Genomic DNA, 17,539 nt, shown 5'->3' with positions numbered 1-17,539 from the left:
TACCCTCGGCGTGTAACGGCACATCGAAGCCCCCTGTGCACGTCGTCGCGGAGAAGCACCGAGCAGAGCCCCGTTTTTTTCAAGGGCCGCAGTCTCTCGCTCCTTATGCCAACAACAGCACGTCCCCGTTCATTTCCGTCGCGCCTCTGTGTGCGCCTCTCCGGGCTCCGAAGGGCTGCCCCCCTTCGCCTTTTCGTCTTCTTCCGCACACCGCCCACGGACAATCACGCCACCCCGGAGCGCATACGGCACGCATGCAACAGCGGGTTTCGCGTGCGGGCACCCCGAGCAACAGAAGCGCTTTTTGTTTTTGCTCGGAGGCCACGTATGTCCGGGAGCTAACAAAGGACAACACATCAACGCAGCGTATGCGCGTAACGTATCCTTTTTCGTATACTCACGCATGCCCCCCGTTGCCCCCGTTATGAAGTCATTTTTTTTTCGTCGTGTCAGTGAGCCGACGCAGGCTTTCAGCTGCTACCCTAGATGGATCTTAACAATTCCGTGCATTAGGCTGCTGAGCACGAGGTCGCGGGATCGGATCACTGCCGCGGCGGCTGCATTTCGATGGGGGCGAAATGCGAAAACAACCGCGCGCTTAGATTTAGGTGCGCGTTATAAAGAACCCCAGGTGGTCGAAATTTCCGGAGTCCTCCACTACGGCGTGCCTCACAATCAGAAAGTGGTTTTGGCACGTTAAACCCCATAATTTTGACAATTCCGTGCACTACATCCGAAGCGCCCCCCCCCCCCCTCCTCAGTTCCGGTTCATTCAACAAAGAGCAAGAGAGCGAACACGCTTATTTGTTTTGTACTTCGGCCGTTGCGCTGCGATTTTCTCTGAAAGCTGTACGCCGAAGTGCATTTGGAGGCAATACATTTCTTTTTCCTAAAGACGCGTGTCAGGTTGAGAGGGTGAGTGATTGAGTGAGTACAAGTAAGTGAGTGGGTTTCGCAAACGAAAACCTCCCCTCAGCTCATTCGTAAGTGTTACACATGCGTGACCGGCGCAGCGCAACACGACAGCTAAACAGGGCTTTTGGTAGAAAGTGCGCAGACACAGGTAAATACACTCAAGTTCCGCGCTAGCGTGTTGTCCTGCAATCCGAACTACGACCAACGTCCGAGCCCCGACGACCGGAGTAAATGGTAGTTAAAACGCGCGTTGGTAGGCCGAAAGAACACGATCTTGTCGTCCTCAAAACCGGCACTCATCACTCCAGAGAGTTGACTGACTTTGTAGACGCTTCAGTGGAGACGAACACTGCAAGGACTACAGATGCTTGTTTGTTGTAGAGACTAGATGTCTTTATTCGTGAAGGCCCCTTGTTCTCTGAGGTCCATTCTTTAACGTCCCTGGAAGAACCGCGTTCCTCGTTGTAGAAGCAGATACCTTTATTAGAGAACAAGTCATTTCGTATACAGAAACAAAAAAAGTACTACTGGTGCTCCTTTTGTATTAGACTTGAGACCACTCGTTTATTGAGATTCATACTTTGAGATCCCATGTTATTCGCAGTAGGACTATAGAAGTCCTTGTTACAGAAGAAAGGAACAAGGACCTCCGATAGTTGAATAATCCCCCTCTAGTCACGTTACGACGTTCTTATTGTTGCTGTTGATGTTGTTCGCGCTAAACATATCTAACGAATTCGTACCGGCATAACATATCTAACGAATTCGTACCGGCTTAAGCCAGCTCGCCACATGCTTGCCAATTAAACCTTGTATATGAGCCCCGGTACACCCGCCACCGGTGACTTAGCGCCTTCGGTGTTGCTAAGCAGGAGGTCACGGAATCGAATCCCGTCCACGGCTCTTCATAAACTTTTGCGCGCACAAAGACAGGACGTCGAACGAAGAAGGGCACATTTCGATGGAGGCGAACGCATTTCGATGGAGGCGAAATGCAGAAAAAAAAAGAAAAGAAAAACGCCCGTGTCATTGGGGGCACGTTCAAGATCCCCAGGTGGTCAAAATTAATCCGGAGTCTTCCAAGACGGGCGTGCCTCATAATCAAACCGTGGTTTCGGCTCGTAAAACTCCGAAATTCATTCATTCATTCATTCATTCATTCATTCATTCATTCATTCATTCATTCATTCATTCATTCATTCATTCATTCAACCCCGGTTTCAGCGCACGCACTACGCATCGAAACAAGCGCGCCTAATTATATATGCACGCGCCGCGCGCAGGTGGCGTCTCCGGACTGGGCCGAGCTGCGGCAGCGCGTGCAGTGGCTGTGGCCCGTGCACGCGTACGGTCTGGCCTGCCTCTTCCTCGGGCTGGCCGTCACCGCCTTCCTGACGGCGCTCGGCCTGCGGGCCAGGCTGTCGGCGAGGCCGCACCTCTCCACCCTCAACGTCTTCCTGATGGTGCTCGGCCTGACGCGCTGCTTGTGCCTGTTCCTCGACCCGTACGGTTCCAGGCAGGTGAGCCGTCCGGACGCCTGCGTATACATCTCGACGACCGCACCTACTATGTAGTGCGTCGTTGACTTTTCGTGAAGCCCCCTTCAAGGCGCACGGTGTGTAAACACGTTTGTGCGCCCGACTGGCACCACCATATGTGCAAAAATAAATCGCCAATGTAGATCTCTGGTCACTGCTAAAGCGCTTCTAAACAGTTCCACCGTCTAGCCAAGTTCCGCATGCTGAAGTACTCTGACAGAACTACGGTTATCGATGTTTTACGCAGTACTTTGCCTTGTCTTTGCCAGTTCTGCCAGGTGGCGGCAAAAAATAAACAGCAGCTAAATAAAACACGAGCATTGATTTTCGCGCAAACCCTCTGTGTACTCAGCGTGGCACCATTTCACTTCGGTGTGTTGAACATTGCTACACGCGTTTTGCTATTTTACAGAAGCGTGATTGACTCATGCAGCTTAACTTTATATCATTATTTTGTGTCCTCTAATCATAAGTCCTTGATTGCGTGTGATCAACATAATACGTTTAGGTGATGCTCCGTTGCAAGCTATATGTGTACACATTCATACTGGTTGAGCACCCCGTATACCACTGAGTGACCGTATACTTCTAAGAGGGTTATGCCTGGGGCTTTCCGAAACCTCGTTCTGTGAAACTATACTGTAGTACACCGTCATCGCGTAATTACGTTTCTTTGGCACAAACGTATTGGGCGTTCGAAAGTGCGTGCACTTGTGAAAGAACCCGTTGTCGCGGTCGTCGGACTGGCGACTTCGCAGCTCATGCCTAGCGTGATGTTGGCCATGCTGTGGGACCTGGCCTTCCCGTGCCTGCTGTCGGCCTTCTCGCTGCTCAAAAAAATACATACATACGTACATACATACAAATTTTTTTAACACTGCATGTGGGTGAGTGAGTGAGTGAGTGAGTGAGTGAGTGAGTGAGTGAGTGAGTGAGTGAGTGAGTGAGTGAGTGAGTGAGTGAGTGAGTGAGTGAGTCTGAGAGAGTCTGAGTGTGAGTGAGTGAGTGAGTGAGTGAGTGAGTGAGTGAGTGAGTGAGTGAGTGAGTGAGTGAGTGAGTGAGTGAGTGAGTGAGTGAGTGAGTGAGTGAGTGAGTGAGTGAGTGAGTGAGTGAGTGAGTGAGTGAGTGAGTGAGTGAGTGAGTGAGTGAGTGAGTGAGTGAGTGAGTGAGTGAGTGAGTGAGTGAATAAACTTTTATTTGGTCCAGCAAAGCGCGATAAAACGCGCACCTGACTAATCCCACGACGGGACTGACAGATCTAGTCTGCCGGCCCGATCGCGGGAAATAGCGTAATTGTTGTGCATGAGCTGGATTGCTCAATGTGGTGGACACTACATGCACAAGAAATCAAAATGCATATCTAAATAATTATCAAAAATTGTTAATTAACATTCTAATTACTTGCATTGTGGCACATATTGAAATCTACGAATTGTAGCTTTTAAGTTTGCAAGGCATACGACGTCGGGTCGCAAACTGATTGCTTAATCTAGTGCTTGAAAAAGGCAATAGCTGAGACGCTGTCCACCTACGTCGCCGATGACCACAAGAACTGGGATTATGTTTTTAAGGCTTAAGCCTTTAGTAGCTCACGAGTGTCCGGGCACAGTCCGTGGTGGTCGCATAAAAGCGGCAAAAATTGAAAATTTTCAGAAAACGAAACTATCAAGTTTACAACGCGGTAACTCAGCAAAGAAAAACGAGTAACAAATATGTGAATTGCATCTAACAGTACATCTAAAGCGGACTGGCGACTTCGCAGCTGATGCCTAGCGTGATGTTGGCCATGCTGTGGGACCTGGCCTTCCCGTGCCTGCTGTCGGCCTTCTCGCTGCTCCAGCTGGCCTTCGTGCAGCTCACGCAGGCCAAGCCCAGTCCCGCACGCGTCGGTGACGAGACGTGCGTCTCGCTCGTCGTCGTCTTTCACTTCTGCCTCGCCATCGCCTCGGACCTCTTCTGGGCCATGCAGAACTCGTTCAGGGTCAGTGTGGACGCCCATCCGCGTATAGACGCTTTTCATGCTTACAAACAGAGTTCCCAGAACACTTTCAGTTAAGCACTCATTAGCGGCATATGTTACAATAGCCTATAAACTTATAGGACCCTCCATGCTGGCACCAGTTTTGCTGCAGAGTTGGAACGTTTGACAGGTGAATTGTAGTACAAAAAAAGCCCCTACATGAGTTTGATGTTCAGCGCACGTTCCTTATATCTGAAAAGACCAAGAATATGTGCCTGGAGTATACTATGCGACAAAATACTTCTTTTTTCTTGGCTAACTGGACTGTCGAAGTTGGCTGACCGGAAGTTCCCTGGAGTCATGAACGCGCTGCTGCCACATCGCGGATGCAAAAGAGCCAAGCGCCGCGTATAGTTTTTTATTGCGAAAGCAATACTGCTCGCACTTTCGGCCCATCGGTGGTCGTGGCGCCTCTTTACACAGCTGCGCGTCACGTGACCGTGTGACGTCACGCCAGACCGAGAGACAGGGCCCCAGCTCGCGGCATCGATGGTGGAGGTGAAGCCTTGCGCGCCGCTGCTGCGGCGCTACCGAGAGAGGGCGCTCGCTGGTGTGACGTCACGCTAGGAGGACAAATGGGGCTACAGCTCGGCTCCTCGCAGTGGTCGGCGCGCTGCCTTGCGCTATGTCGGATGATGTATAGCCATAAGTTTAACAAAGGGCAACCATGTCCACACCATCAGCCGAATCAAGGCGCAACCAAGGGTATTGCTTTCGCAATCTTCCTGGCTTAACCAAGTTAAGCCTTCAGCCAATTTTTTTGTCTCGCGTGCATAATGAACGCCGACGGCGCAGTGACTGATGTGAATTCGTTCGCAACGGACAGACGCAAGTCTGGATACGTTACGTTTATGGTGCGCGTTCGCGATCGATTAGCAGTGTAGTTTATGTCGTGAAATTTGGCTCCGAGCACGAGGCGTATAGTCAGGCTGAAGGAACTAAAAGGCTTTGTCCCAGGAATTGAATAAAGCGCGGTAGGGATGTGCCCCAAAAAACGGATGGCTTTGAACACATTTCTGGCAAATCAGTACTCCAGAATGCCGCAAGGTGGAGGAAGGTTCGTGAAATGAAAAAAAAAAATTGTAGTTTCGTGCTATACGTTACGGTGGACGGTGGACGACACTTTTTCCCTTTCATGAACTACCCCTTCCTCCCCCTCTACTGCTGTGACACAAGCTTACTAAGGCAGCCTATACAAAAAGTGCACGTTCATGTTTTTCTGCGAAATATATATTGATGGTATCAAGACATCCCGCGGAGTTGTGGTTTTGCACTGTTCTAGAGCAATGTCTAATGACTTTCTGCGAACGCCCTAGTAACGGCTAAGTGATCAACCACAACTGATGAACTTAAATAGACCACTCGACGACTTTTGTCAATATGCACAGCATATATATGCAGTCAAGAGAAAATGTTCACAATAAGGCAAAGCAGTCTTCAAAAAAGGCTACAGTACCCACTGTGAAAGCACAGTGTCTATAGCATTGTACCACTGAGCTCGAAGCCACACGTATGAACCTGGCCGCGGCGGCCGCATTTTAATAGGGGCGAAAATTTATTGCGAGAACAATTATATCGACACTCCAGGCACGTTTTCTCCGTCGCCGTCATGTTCTGTATTAAATTAAAGGGCGATAACACCGTCGTCGCGCGCCGTATGCTGTATGCGCGAGTGCGAGCGCGCGAAGGGAGCCCGGGATCGCGGCTCAATTTTACGCGCGGAAGGGAGGAGAGCTGAGTGGAAACGTGGGAGGAAGGGGAGAGGCGGCGTCCTACACCGGCAGCAACTGCGTACTTAGGGTGGTCGCGCTCACCCTACGTTGAAAGCGATCTGCAGACGGCTCACGCCTTTGTGTGTGCTGTGTTCTCGCCATTCAGTTCGCTCGCTGCTGCTGCCGCCCTTCCTCACGCCAGCGCTTTGACAGCGAATGCCCGCGGTCATATCGTGTGTGATGTGTTTATGTTTGCCCTTGCGAGCTGACACCGTGCATATTAATTTAGTTAGCAAGGGAATGTTTCAACTTTTATGCGGCCGATAAAACTACTATCCTTACTTCGTATAGCTGTCTACTAATTTGCTATCGCAATTGAAGCTTAGCCTTTCGGACGAAACTGCGACATTTCTGTTTTGCTCTTTCTTGTCCCTTAAGAGTAATTTTCCGTTCGAGAATATGGGCCAATTCTGAAGACGAATATCGAGCGCCACCGGTTTATGTTGAGCGAGTCCGTTCCCAGTGAAATTGAGTACTCAACCAGGTCCTGCGGTCTCGCAAACGGTCGCTAAGCAGGAAGTGCGCTGTTTGATAACATCAACGAAAACATCGCTTAAATTCCCGCGGCCATGTAGGATCCACAGATATTTTTTTTTCTTCCTCTGTGCTTTCCGCTGTCTCTCCTCCTTCCACCTCTCGATGCGGCGCTCGCGGTGGAATCGTACGACATTCTCAAAACACTGAGGCCCGCTAACGAACCATAGGACACTTCAAAAATTTTCTTTCCAAGTTTTTCTTTTTTTGCCAGTAATCCGTAATTGTTGCTTCTCCCATCGCATTCCACCGCGTCTACGTTGGAGCTCATCTAAGATATCGTACGGCTGCGGCTGTGAAAGCTGGTGGCGTTGTTCAGCAATGCCGCTTGTGTGCAAGCCGCGTAGCTACCGTATGACCATGGAGTGGTAATACCGTGAAGGCAGCGACTGGCGTTGAATCGTCATAATAACTGCTAACAAACAGACCCTTAGGGCCTCTGAAGAGGGCGAGGAGTCGCTCATACAGCTTCGCTTTGATGTAGAGGTTGTTCTCATTGGCATACATCTGCCGTTCGCGGGCTCACCACTATCCTGGTTCACAAACTACCACAGCGCACATGCGGGTGAATGCGAGCGCGTGCGTAACTCATGCATTTTCGCACATTAACAAGGCGGTTATAAGGAATCACACACCGCAGACACTAAGAGGGGTGCTTATTTGTAAACATGGGTCCGCATATTTCAGGACGCAGGAAATGTTTGCATTGCCAATGGAGCCAAATGTGTAAAGCAGGACTAACACATCATACCTTGAAAAGCCTCCTAACTTTCTCTGGCTAATCTGCACATTTCGTTTTCATATCTAATGTTCATTACAAGCGAGATTATTATAAAACAAACTACAGAATCATTTTTGCGATTCCTTCATATCCTTTAGAATAACAACTCCACAAGCTATATATATATATATATATATATATATATATATATATATATATATATATATATAGACAAATATGCCTCAAATTATGTGTTTTCATGCAAAATATCTGTCATTACGGTCTCGGCATTGGGGGTCGCTTGCTAAAACCGCATGCAACGAAAGCCTAATGCTTAGGGAGCCTATACATGCATGTCTCGGCTCCGTAGTAATACTATTTAGTCCTAAAGGCAATCTAAAGACCATCTACATTTTTAATAGTCACTGTAGCCGTTGTTGAGCTTTTGCGCGAACTAGTTAATCCGTACGCTATCGTTGACCATGCAGGGTTGCTAGTTTCAACACTGCCATGCCGAAATTTCGCCATGACGTTAAATTCCTCCACGCTTGAGTTTTGAGCCAATGACAGGGCGTATTGCCATCCCGTGAACCCGTCAGAGCTTACAAGGTGGCAACCCCGACAATGTGGCAGAAATTGGCTCTGTCAAGGGCGCACAGTTTCCTGCAAACTTTACCAAAGGTAACTATATGGCGTTGTGATCGTTCATCCATCATGAAATGATGGTTAGTATGCGTGGATCTGAGTAATCTTCGTGCTTGTTGGCTTCAGACGTTCTGGCCACGTGCGCGTGCCATCCACTACCGCTGCCGCTCCGCCGGTTAAGTCAGACAAGTGTTGGGTCACACAGACGCCAACATTGAGTTGCATTTTTTTAGCGCCTGTTTGAGTAGAAGACCATTATTATTGTAAATACGTGAGAACCGTTGCGTGACCTGTACGTGGAGGCGGGGACCTTTGTCAGGCATGTACGCCTTCAATCAATCATTCAATCAATCGATCAATCAATCAATCAATCAATCAATCAATCAATCAATCAATCAATCAATCAATCAAAGAGGCAACGCACTTCTGCGCACACGCATAATATCGCCGCACTGTTACGTTTATAACGCGCTCTTTTGTCGAAAAATTGGCAATTTTCAGAAATTCAAGGTCGTTTGAAGCTAGAAGGACGATCGAAGTTGAGGCGAATCCATGTGGGCGCTAGCCATCATTCCCATGCTGGCTCTGAGTCGCCCTAACCCGCCGCGGTTGCTCCGTGGCTGTGGCGTTGGGCTGCTGAGCACGAGGTCGCGGGATCGAATCCCGGCCACTGCGGCAGCATTTCGATGGGGGCGAAATGCGAAAACACCCGTGTATCTAAATTTAGGTGTACGTTAAAGAACCCTAGGTGGTCGAAATTTCCGGAGTCATGCATTGCGGCGTGCCTCATAATCAGAAAGTGGTTTTGGTACTTAGAATTCCTTAATTTAATCTTTGAGCCGCCCTGCTTGCAGCTCATGTAGATGTTAGCCCTGGGAGTTCCCTCCAGTAGTTGCTGTAAGATAGCTGCGCATGGATTAGCGCAGGGCGGACATGTGTGTGGGTGTCGGCGTATAGGACAGATACGGTCCAGTATGCAGCACCCTTGCAGCACCCTTGCAGCACCCTTGCAGCACCCCTGCAGCACCCTGACCACATCAATTCGCCGTGCGCCGCAGGTGGTGTGGCTGTTCACACAGCTCTCCTTCACTGCCTGGGGCCTGTTCCTGTGCTCGTCGTGCGTCTGCTCCTGCCTGCGGCTGCAGCAGTCCATCTCCCAGCTGCCCATGCTGCTGTTCCTGCCTCCGCAAGGGCCCGGAGACGCCGCCACCGAGGTCGCGGCCTCTTCCGCCTGCTACGACAACAAGGGCATCATGGCGCTGGGAACGCTCGAAAGGTCGGTGCGCGACTCCGAATGACTCTGCCGCCTGGAGAGTCGGCTGCGCTCCCGGCGACGTGTCTCGTATATATGCGGGCGTCACTGAAGGCAGCGACTGTGAACGACGGTGATGATTACGCACGACGATGCGAGCGTCACTTTCGACATCACGTGGTGACACGGGCCACCAAGCTCATTATTACTATTATTATTATTGTTGTTGTTGTTGTTATTATTTCTTGTTTCTTGTATTTCTTTTGTCACTGATTTCAGCTGAGTTTCTGTTTCATTTTTGTGATAAACTTCACGAGCTTTTCATTTCTGTACATGTTGCCATTTTTGACTTTGTTTGCCGACATGCCGGGACAAGTCACGCAAGCCACTTCCTTGGCTTTGACGGGCCTGCCTTCTGAAGTACGATTATTGTAAGATGACAACAATTATTATTATTATTATTATTATTATTATTATTATTATTATTATTATTATTATTATTATTATTATTATTATTATTATTATTATTATTATTATTATTATTATTATTATTTACCTACCTGGTGTGTCTTAAGAGGCCCCTCGCCGGATTTGGACATCTGCAAGCACCCTGCAAGCTCGGCGCACGTCTCACACAGTGGCAATCGTGTCCGCAAAGTGTCAAGCGGCTGGCGCGGCACGAAAAGTGGCTGGATTTTCTCAAGGATGCCCGCTCGCCCTTGCCTTCGAGCGATCCCCGTTCCTAGACACGAGTTAACGTGGCACGCAAAAAAAAAGAAAATGCTTCTACGTAACGCGCACTGCCGGCGACGTGACTGATTATGACACGTGACCCCGGTAAAAGAGGAACGTGACAAGTGATTTCGGTAGAAGAGGAAGAGTATAATAATAATAATAATAATAATAATAATAATAATAATAATAATAATAATAATAATAATAATGTTGATGATGATAATAATAATGATAATAATAAATTGCCGGGGCTCTTGACGTAAATGTGACGTGGCTCCTCGGCACCAGTATGGGAGAAGGGAGGCAAGAAAAGCTTGTGTACTGATGTTAGCCGAGAGAAAAGGAAAGAGTGTCAACGTTGGCAGCGAAGCTCACCTCCCGGCAGCATGGCAGCGCGGCATTTCAATTTCTCCTATCTGCTCTAACGATGAATTAGTGTGAAAAAGGTCATGCTAGGAAACCTATAAGTACTCAAGTTAGTGGACAGATTGGTAGCCGTCGCCGTAGCACAAATTCGGTATTGCAACGCACGCGTGTTGCTGAGGTTATGGGTTCGGCTACCAACGGCGGTACGTTATCATTTCGTCCATTTCCATTTCCCCCTTCTTTGTCTGTTGTGTTTATATGGACATGACTACTCAAAATCGAGCCCTTGTATATATATATATATATAGTTGCTGTACAATTGTATGATAGTTTCCACCCCACCCCCCCAAAAAAATAACGAACAGAACGCTGCGACTTGGCGTTCGTTTGTTCCCCTTTGCCCGTATCTCTCGTATTCTGTGTAGGAGCTGCAGTTCAGCAGTGAATCTATGACACCTCGACCAGCTCTCTACGCACTAAATTTATCTTCGTAGAAGAGCTGCCAAATAAAAATAAAAAAGTCGAAGCTTTCAAAGCCGAGACCAGCGCCGTCCCTTAAGCGACGCCGCCCCGCCGTCAACGCGTGCTCCGTCCACACCAGGTCCGGCAGCGGCGCGGCCGGTCGCTCCATGCCCCGCAGCTACACGGCCAGCGGCGTGCCCATGCGCGGGGCGTGGGAGGAGGCGCTGGCGCCCAGGATCCGGGTCACGGACGAGCACCAGCGCACCGTCAGTCTGAGCAGCGCCCAGGGCGCCGGGGGAAGACCCTCGTCGCCTTCCAACGGGCGCAGGACCGCCAGTGAGTCGCCTCAAAGAAGCGCACCCCCCCCCCCCCAAGCCGACGAAATAAGAAAAACAGACTGGAAAGCATTGTCGCATGTCCGGACGTGTTCCTAGCGTCAGAGTAAAACACGTTGTAGGGCTAGTTGGTGCATAGGTTTTAAAAGATGAAGCGCCAACAGTGACGGCACACGAGGAAACAACAAAGACAGGACAAGGCGCTAAAAGCGCCTTATCCTGTCTTTGTTTCTTCCTATTATGCCGTCACTGTCGGCGCTTCATCTTTTAAAACCTAGCGTCACGACACAAATTTCTGCCGTGACGGAGATTTCTGTCGATCGCGCCGGAGCGAGTGCCAAAAGTCGGAATGCCCTGGTCCCACGTGACCTACTTAGAAGTGCGTCGTGACGTCATGACGCGTATACCTCCTGGGAAATGAAACCAATAAAGAAAGAGAGTCAAACTATAGTGCCGACGCCAAAGAAGACAAGGTCGACGTGCATGGTGATTTAAATGATTTTATGATTAAATGTTCATTACACATATTTAGCTTCTATCTTTTTCATGTTCGTCAGTCACTCAGGTCGCATCGACCTTGTCGTCTTTAACGTCGGAAATTCGTTGGCCCTCTTATTTCTTTTTATCTTTATTTTTCCTTTTCTTGGTCCAAAAGGCCAGGTAGGGCGATCCCACAGTTGTGTGCAGCATATGGTCCAGTTCTGCTAATGTTCGACGATATTGGCGCTAATTAAGTCTGGTATCGTTAGTTTTACCAATTCTGCGACTAATTGTCGCTTTTGGGCACTGGCGAAGTCACCTTCCAAAGACTAGTGCCTTGTTTAATCCAAGCTAACGCGCCGATTTCCCGAAAGTATCTCGTATGGTGGCTTTGCCTCACTATGATCTTATCTAAGGAGGTGCACCCTTTACAGGCGTATAGTACGATGTGGTTAATTTTCGACTGTAGTGGCGCTAATTACGCACGAAGCTTAGAACGACAGAAAGCTGAGCTAGTTGGTAAGGATTCATTACGCAAAAAAGAAGTGAGGCGTGCTCCTCTTGTGTCCTGTCTGCACGCCTCACTTCTTTTTTGCATAATTACGCACGAACCCTGAACTTCACCTACTCTGCGACTAATTCTCTCTTCTGGAATCATTGAGAACCTACATTGTGATATCATTTGCGACTATAGCCAGGATTCACCGTAATCGCGAAAAGGTCGAGTTTTTTTTTTTTTTTTTTTGCTGGGTATTGGTTAGGAGCTACCCAGATACCTGATACGTCAAAACCGTGTGGAGTCAGCTAGGACCTTATCTTCAAAGCTGCCTCGTAAAAGAAGGCTAGCTACGAAACTTTACAGTATTTCTTTTAGGATTTCGAGGACCTTCATTTAAAGCAAGAAATATATAATAAGTTTGAATTTGTTACAACGCTATAGTCCTTTAAAAAACGTACGTGTCATTTCGTTTTCTTGTGACGCCAAGAATGGTTGGCGTTGATTGCTTGTTCATCCCAGTCTCAACAATCCTGCTGTTCCTCGCGACCTACCGACGGTCGCGATCGCGCAGGTTCTTCGTCGTCGACAGAAGGTCCGGAACCAGACCCGGAGCCGGAACCTGACGCGGGACCTGATTTACCGAAGAGCTCCGGTGGCCTACGCTCTCAAACCTCGCTGCCTCTCTGCCCGTCGCAGCTCACTCGCGAACAACAGCAGCCGCTCATGGTACGCCCGCCGCAGTTACATAAAATTTATTGCGTACGATTCCGCTTAACTCGGGGTCTGTGTGCGCAGTCACGCTGCACATTCGCGCGGCGACCGGCAGAGTTTAATGGCTTAGCTTCGGTTAACAATGCAGCTACAGAAGTGAAGTTTTCTTCCATGGACACTTGCAGCTTCGTATAGCTACTTACGGGTGGATGACAATTTTTTTTATTGAAATGAATATTAGGAGAGGTTGGCGCCCTTATGGTGGCACCGGCTACTCCTTGTCACTTGGCAAAGGAAACAAATTTGCGTAAAAAGGGAGAATAGCGACACGAAATATGGCACTCAGTAGAACACTGGATGAATAAAAAATATACAGTCCAACAGTACATGAGTCGCGAAGTTCTGTGCATTAGGTCAGTCCACGTACGCATATATAAAGTCAGATATTTAGAACAGCCATAACACACAACACATGTAATGCACTGCAAGTACAGAACAGAATTATACATATTGCATAAAAGTTGCGAACGCCACATAAACCAATTATGAATCACGAACAACGTTTATGTTACTCATTTAGCGCATTCGGATCATCTTATACCTAATATTTTCCCAAAATGTTGGTCTCCTCTAAAAACTTTTTCAGAACAAGAAGCGCTCTTTTTTGAAGGCCCGCAGTTGGCCATGGGCCAAGCATTTTTTTTACAATGAATGGTCTTGTGTCTAATATCAACAAACTTGCTTGCAGTACCGTTCTTTGTGGATTGTATTTAGTGCACTCGAGGAGAAGATGATGCACATCTTCGTCTGCATGGCCACAAGAACACTGTGGACTAGAGACACGTTTTATCCTGTACAAGAAGTGTTTAGTGAATGCAGTACCAAGACGCAGGCGTTGTACCAATGTTTCAAATTTTCTTTTTTATTATTTTTATTGCGATAACAACTATATGGACATTCCAGGCACGTTTTTGCCATCGCTGTGATGTTCCGTATAAAGACCAAGGTCGATAACACCATCGCCGCGCGCCGTACGCTGCACGTGCGAGTCAAAGCGTGCAAGGGTGAGCCGACGATGGCGGCTCAATGTCGCGCGCGCAAGCGAGGAAAGCGGACAGGAAGCGCGCCGTCTGCTGTCGCGCACGCGGCAAGGGGGAGAGGAGGTAGCGTTGCACTTCGGCAGCAACTGGCCGCGCGCGGGCTTCATATTGAAAGCGATCTGCTTGGGGGGCGGAGCCTAGGTGGACCGACGGGTCGTAGCTTTGCGTGTGCCGCCTTCTCGCCGCTCAGTTTGCGTTGAAGCGACAGACAGCACGAAGATCGCTTCGCTCGCTGCTGCTGCCGCACATCCTCACGCCAGCGTTTTGACAGCGAGTGTCCGCTTTCATCGAGCGCGATGTGTTCGTGTTTGTCTGTGCGCTATGGCACCATGCTCGTTAATTTAGTTGCTAAGCGAATGTTTACAAGTTTATACGGTCGATAAAGCTACTATCCTTACTTCGTATGCGTGTCTACTAATTTGATATTACAATCGATACTTTGCCTTTCGGGCAAAACTGCGATCGCCTTGCAGATTTACGCAGAACTTTTTTGTTAACCAATGTTCCTGCACGCTGAGTTGAAGATCAATTCAGCGCATTGACATGCCGTTCAGTAAATGCGAAGCAATAAGCATCTGTCCGTTTCTATGTGCTTGTATATATTGCAAAAGAGCTCTCTACGTAAAGCTCCCCTTAGTTCAGTAGGATGCGGGTTAGAGCTAACTGACTAGATTGCACACTTGAAAACCGCAAAACACACGGTCGAGAAAGAAGACCGAGTTTTGTTCCAGAGAATGATGGCCTCCCAAGTGTTCGGCGCGCCTTGTAAATCTCGGAGGCCGTGCCTAGAGCAGACGCGTTTCTTTAGGCTGCAGCCAACTAAGCTAGGCGCACCGCACCGTACTTCCCGTCACCACAGTCCAAGCTCGATGTGGAGTTCGGAGTCACCGAACAGCAACCCTCCTCAGCCGTACAACGGGACCAGAAGCGGAGGCAGACCCTGCCGAGAACGAGCCATTCGGCTCGGTCCTGGACCCGTTCTCGAGAAACCGCCGGTTCTCTGCTGTAAGTGATTCCTCGATTACCTTAACGCTGTGCTACTGAAAATGCATGATATGAGCACTTTGAATGAATGAATGAATGAATGAATGAATGAACACTTTATTTCAATGTGTTTGCAAAAGCACTGTTGCGAAATCCCCTGGGCCCTTCGCAACACTGTTACACTCCGTTTCGTACCTAAGAGGACAACGCTGTGGAGGCTACGTAAGTAGTGCGGTCATAAATGTCTCACTCCGCGCGTTTTGCGGTGCAACTGTTTTAGATTTGACGTGGTTTCCGCGGAATGACTACTTCACGCGTTACAAATGCAACTCGTCGACGTTAGGCTACGTCAAAACTACGCATTATTCGTGGACCTTTGTGCGTTCAGTATGCCACGCACTACGTTTCGGTCGCGCGAGCAGGTGGTGCGCCGTGGCTACTGGTTGCAGAGGCGTGTCACTCCGCTCGTTTACTGGTTAATAGGTTCATATCCGCGATGCCTTCCCACTAACAAATGCAATCGTATTTCATGACAAACGACGAATCACGTTACGCATACCATACACAAATATTTTTATTTCATTAAGACGCACTATTTTTGGGTCACTTATGCGAGTAGGGAGATAAGTCTTCGCAGCGTTACATGCTATGTATGGAACCAAGTACAGTTCTGGTCACAGAGGCACAGTTAGCACATCAACTCTAGAAGAAAGGTTGGGCGAAAGAAGTGGCAACCGCAAAGGCCCTGCCATGTTGCTACTTTTCATTTCTGTAACGCTAAAAATATTCAAAATACGGGGCAAAAAAGAAAGCATTTACACGTAGTACGTACTACGAATGGACAATCCAAAAAAAAATGGCTGTGGCTTAGGTAAGGTTAAGCCCAGGATGCGAAGCATACTAGCCTTTATTTTAGTTGTTGAACCACTGTTTAGCCTGGTGAACTGCTGTTGCTTGGCTATATTTGGTTCGGCTAGACGAAGAAACAACTCATGCATTACTTCTTCGCCTTCAAGAGTGGAACGCGACAGCGTTCCCGTCGACCCGCCAAGGGGTGTAAGACAATGGGCTACAGGGCAGCGACTACGCGCCCCGCATTGGACGCGGTGAGCGTCGAGCAAAGCAGCGTTCGGCGCGGCAACGAAATGTGCGCCTGAGCAAGAGACGCACGCCTTAGAAACAGCGCGTTTCTAAGGCAACACCGCATTCACTAGAGGCGCTTTTGTACCGCTTTGAAGCGTTGTACTCGTGGCTCAGTGGTAGCGTCTCCGTCCCACACTCCGGAGACCCTGGTTCGATTCCCACCCAGCCCGTCTTGCAAGAGTTGAGCCAAAGCCACTTCTCCTCTGTCGTGACGTCACGGTGTCACGTGATTTCATGGTCACCGCCGCGCCTGAGGAGCTGGGTTGAGCCCTCGTTCTCCTCTGTCGTGACGTCACGGTGTCACGTGATTTCATGGTCACCGCCGCGCCTGAGGAGCTGGGTTGAGCCCTCGTAATATGCTTCGCATAAAACAAGGAAGGGGCTGACAGATGGAATAGCACACTGTGGTATAAAGTTTGTAAACAGGGATAAAGTGCATCAGACAGGCTGGCCAACGTTTCGGTAGGAGGACCTATCTTCGTCAAAGGCGGCCGAGGATGACGAGGCCGCCTTTGACGAAGATAGGTCCTCTGGGTCCTTTGACGAGGCCGGTTCAGCCGTTCCCACCTGATTCGCGCACGCGTTCCGTCCTTGCAGGCTGACGACGGCGTACGGCCGGGGCCAGCCTCAGCCGCAGAAGAAGCGCAGCCGCGTCGAGCGGCTGCTGCGCCAGACGCTGCTGGCCGCCGTGCTGGGCATCGTACTGTGCTGCCTGCAGGGATACGGCGTGGCCGGGCCGCACGGCATGTTCGCCGCCACGCCCCGGGCCGCCGCGGTGCTACCCTGGTTCGCCTACCACACGCTGCACAGGTGGGTCTCGCACGGAGCGCGATGTTTTAACACACTGCCGATGTTGACTGTAGCTGCAGGGGGTTCCGGCACCGGAAGGGCAGTGGGGGGAAAGAGCGCCCCCGTTAGGTTCCGTTGCAGAGGAACACTATACCCTCCCACGTGCACTTCTGCGGCTTACTGTTTGCACAACGCTCAGCCTGCGGTCGGCTGTGGTAAAGAGAGAGTTGCCAGCCGAGTGGCGTTAGTAAATGTGTCGCGTCAATAGTGGCCCGTGTTGGTTCTGCTCTATACACTGTGGACGGGACGCAACAAGGTCTGTGGCCACGCAGTTTTTGTCCCGACATCTTCTCCTGTGTGCACTTCGAATGCTTTTAGTCCCGTTTAAATGTGCTAACTCTTTAAGTCGTGGCCTCTACAGCTTGTTCGGCAACTGCAAACGCCGTCGTATCCCACATCGCCCGAAAGAAGATTTCGCAGTAGCAGCCCGTTCACATTTAGCGAGGTATAATCTTTATTAATAAAGTGGGCATGTAGT

At 49.4% G+C, this 17,539-nt stretch overlaps 1 protein-coding gene across 1 annotated transcript in view; it reads left to right on the top strand.

Moving 5' to 3' along the window:
- The window catches only part of LOC135897458 (uncharacterized), a 269,543-nt gene that overhangs the window by 248,220 nt on the left and 3,784 nt on the right, over positions 1-17,539 (top strand). The window contains exons 4-10 of the mRNA XM_065426073.2: positions 2,199-2,435; positions 4,216-4,434; positions 9,204-9,421; positions 11,100-11,296; positions 12,846-13,000; positions 14,945-15,090; positions 16,810-17,022. Coding sequence (XP_065282145.2) covers positions 2,199-2,435; positions 4,216-4,434; positions 9,204-9,421; positions 11,100-11,296; positions 12,846-13,000; positions 14,945-15,090; positions 16,810-17,022 — 1,385 coding nt within the window. The remainder of the gene's footprint in view (positions 1-2,198; positions 2,436-4,215; positions 4,435-9,203; positions 9,422-11,099; positions 11,297-12,845; positions 13,001-14,944; positions 15,091-16,809; positions 17,023-17,539) is intronic.

This window comes from Dermacentor albipictus, chromosome 2, assembly GCF_038994185.2.
Source record: "Dermacentor albipictus isolate Rhodes 1998 colony chromosome 2, USDA_Dalb.pri_finalv2, whole genome shotgun sequence".
In the NCBI taxonomy this organism is placed as follows: Eukaryota; Metazoa; Arthropoda; class Arachnida; order Ixodida; family Ixodidae; genus Dermacentor; species Dermacentor albipictus.
This window is presented reverse-complemented; position numbering and strand designations above follow the sequence as displayed.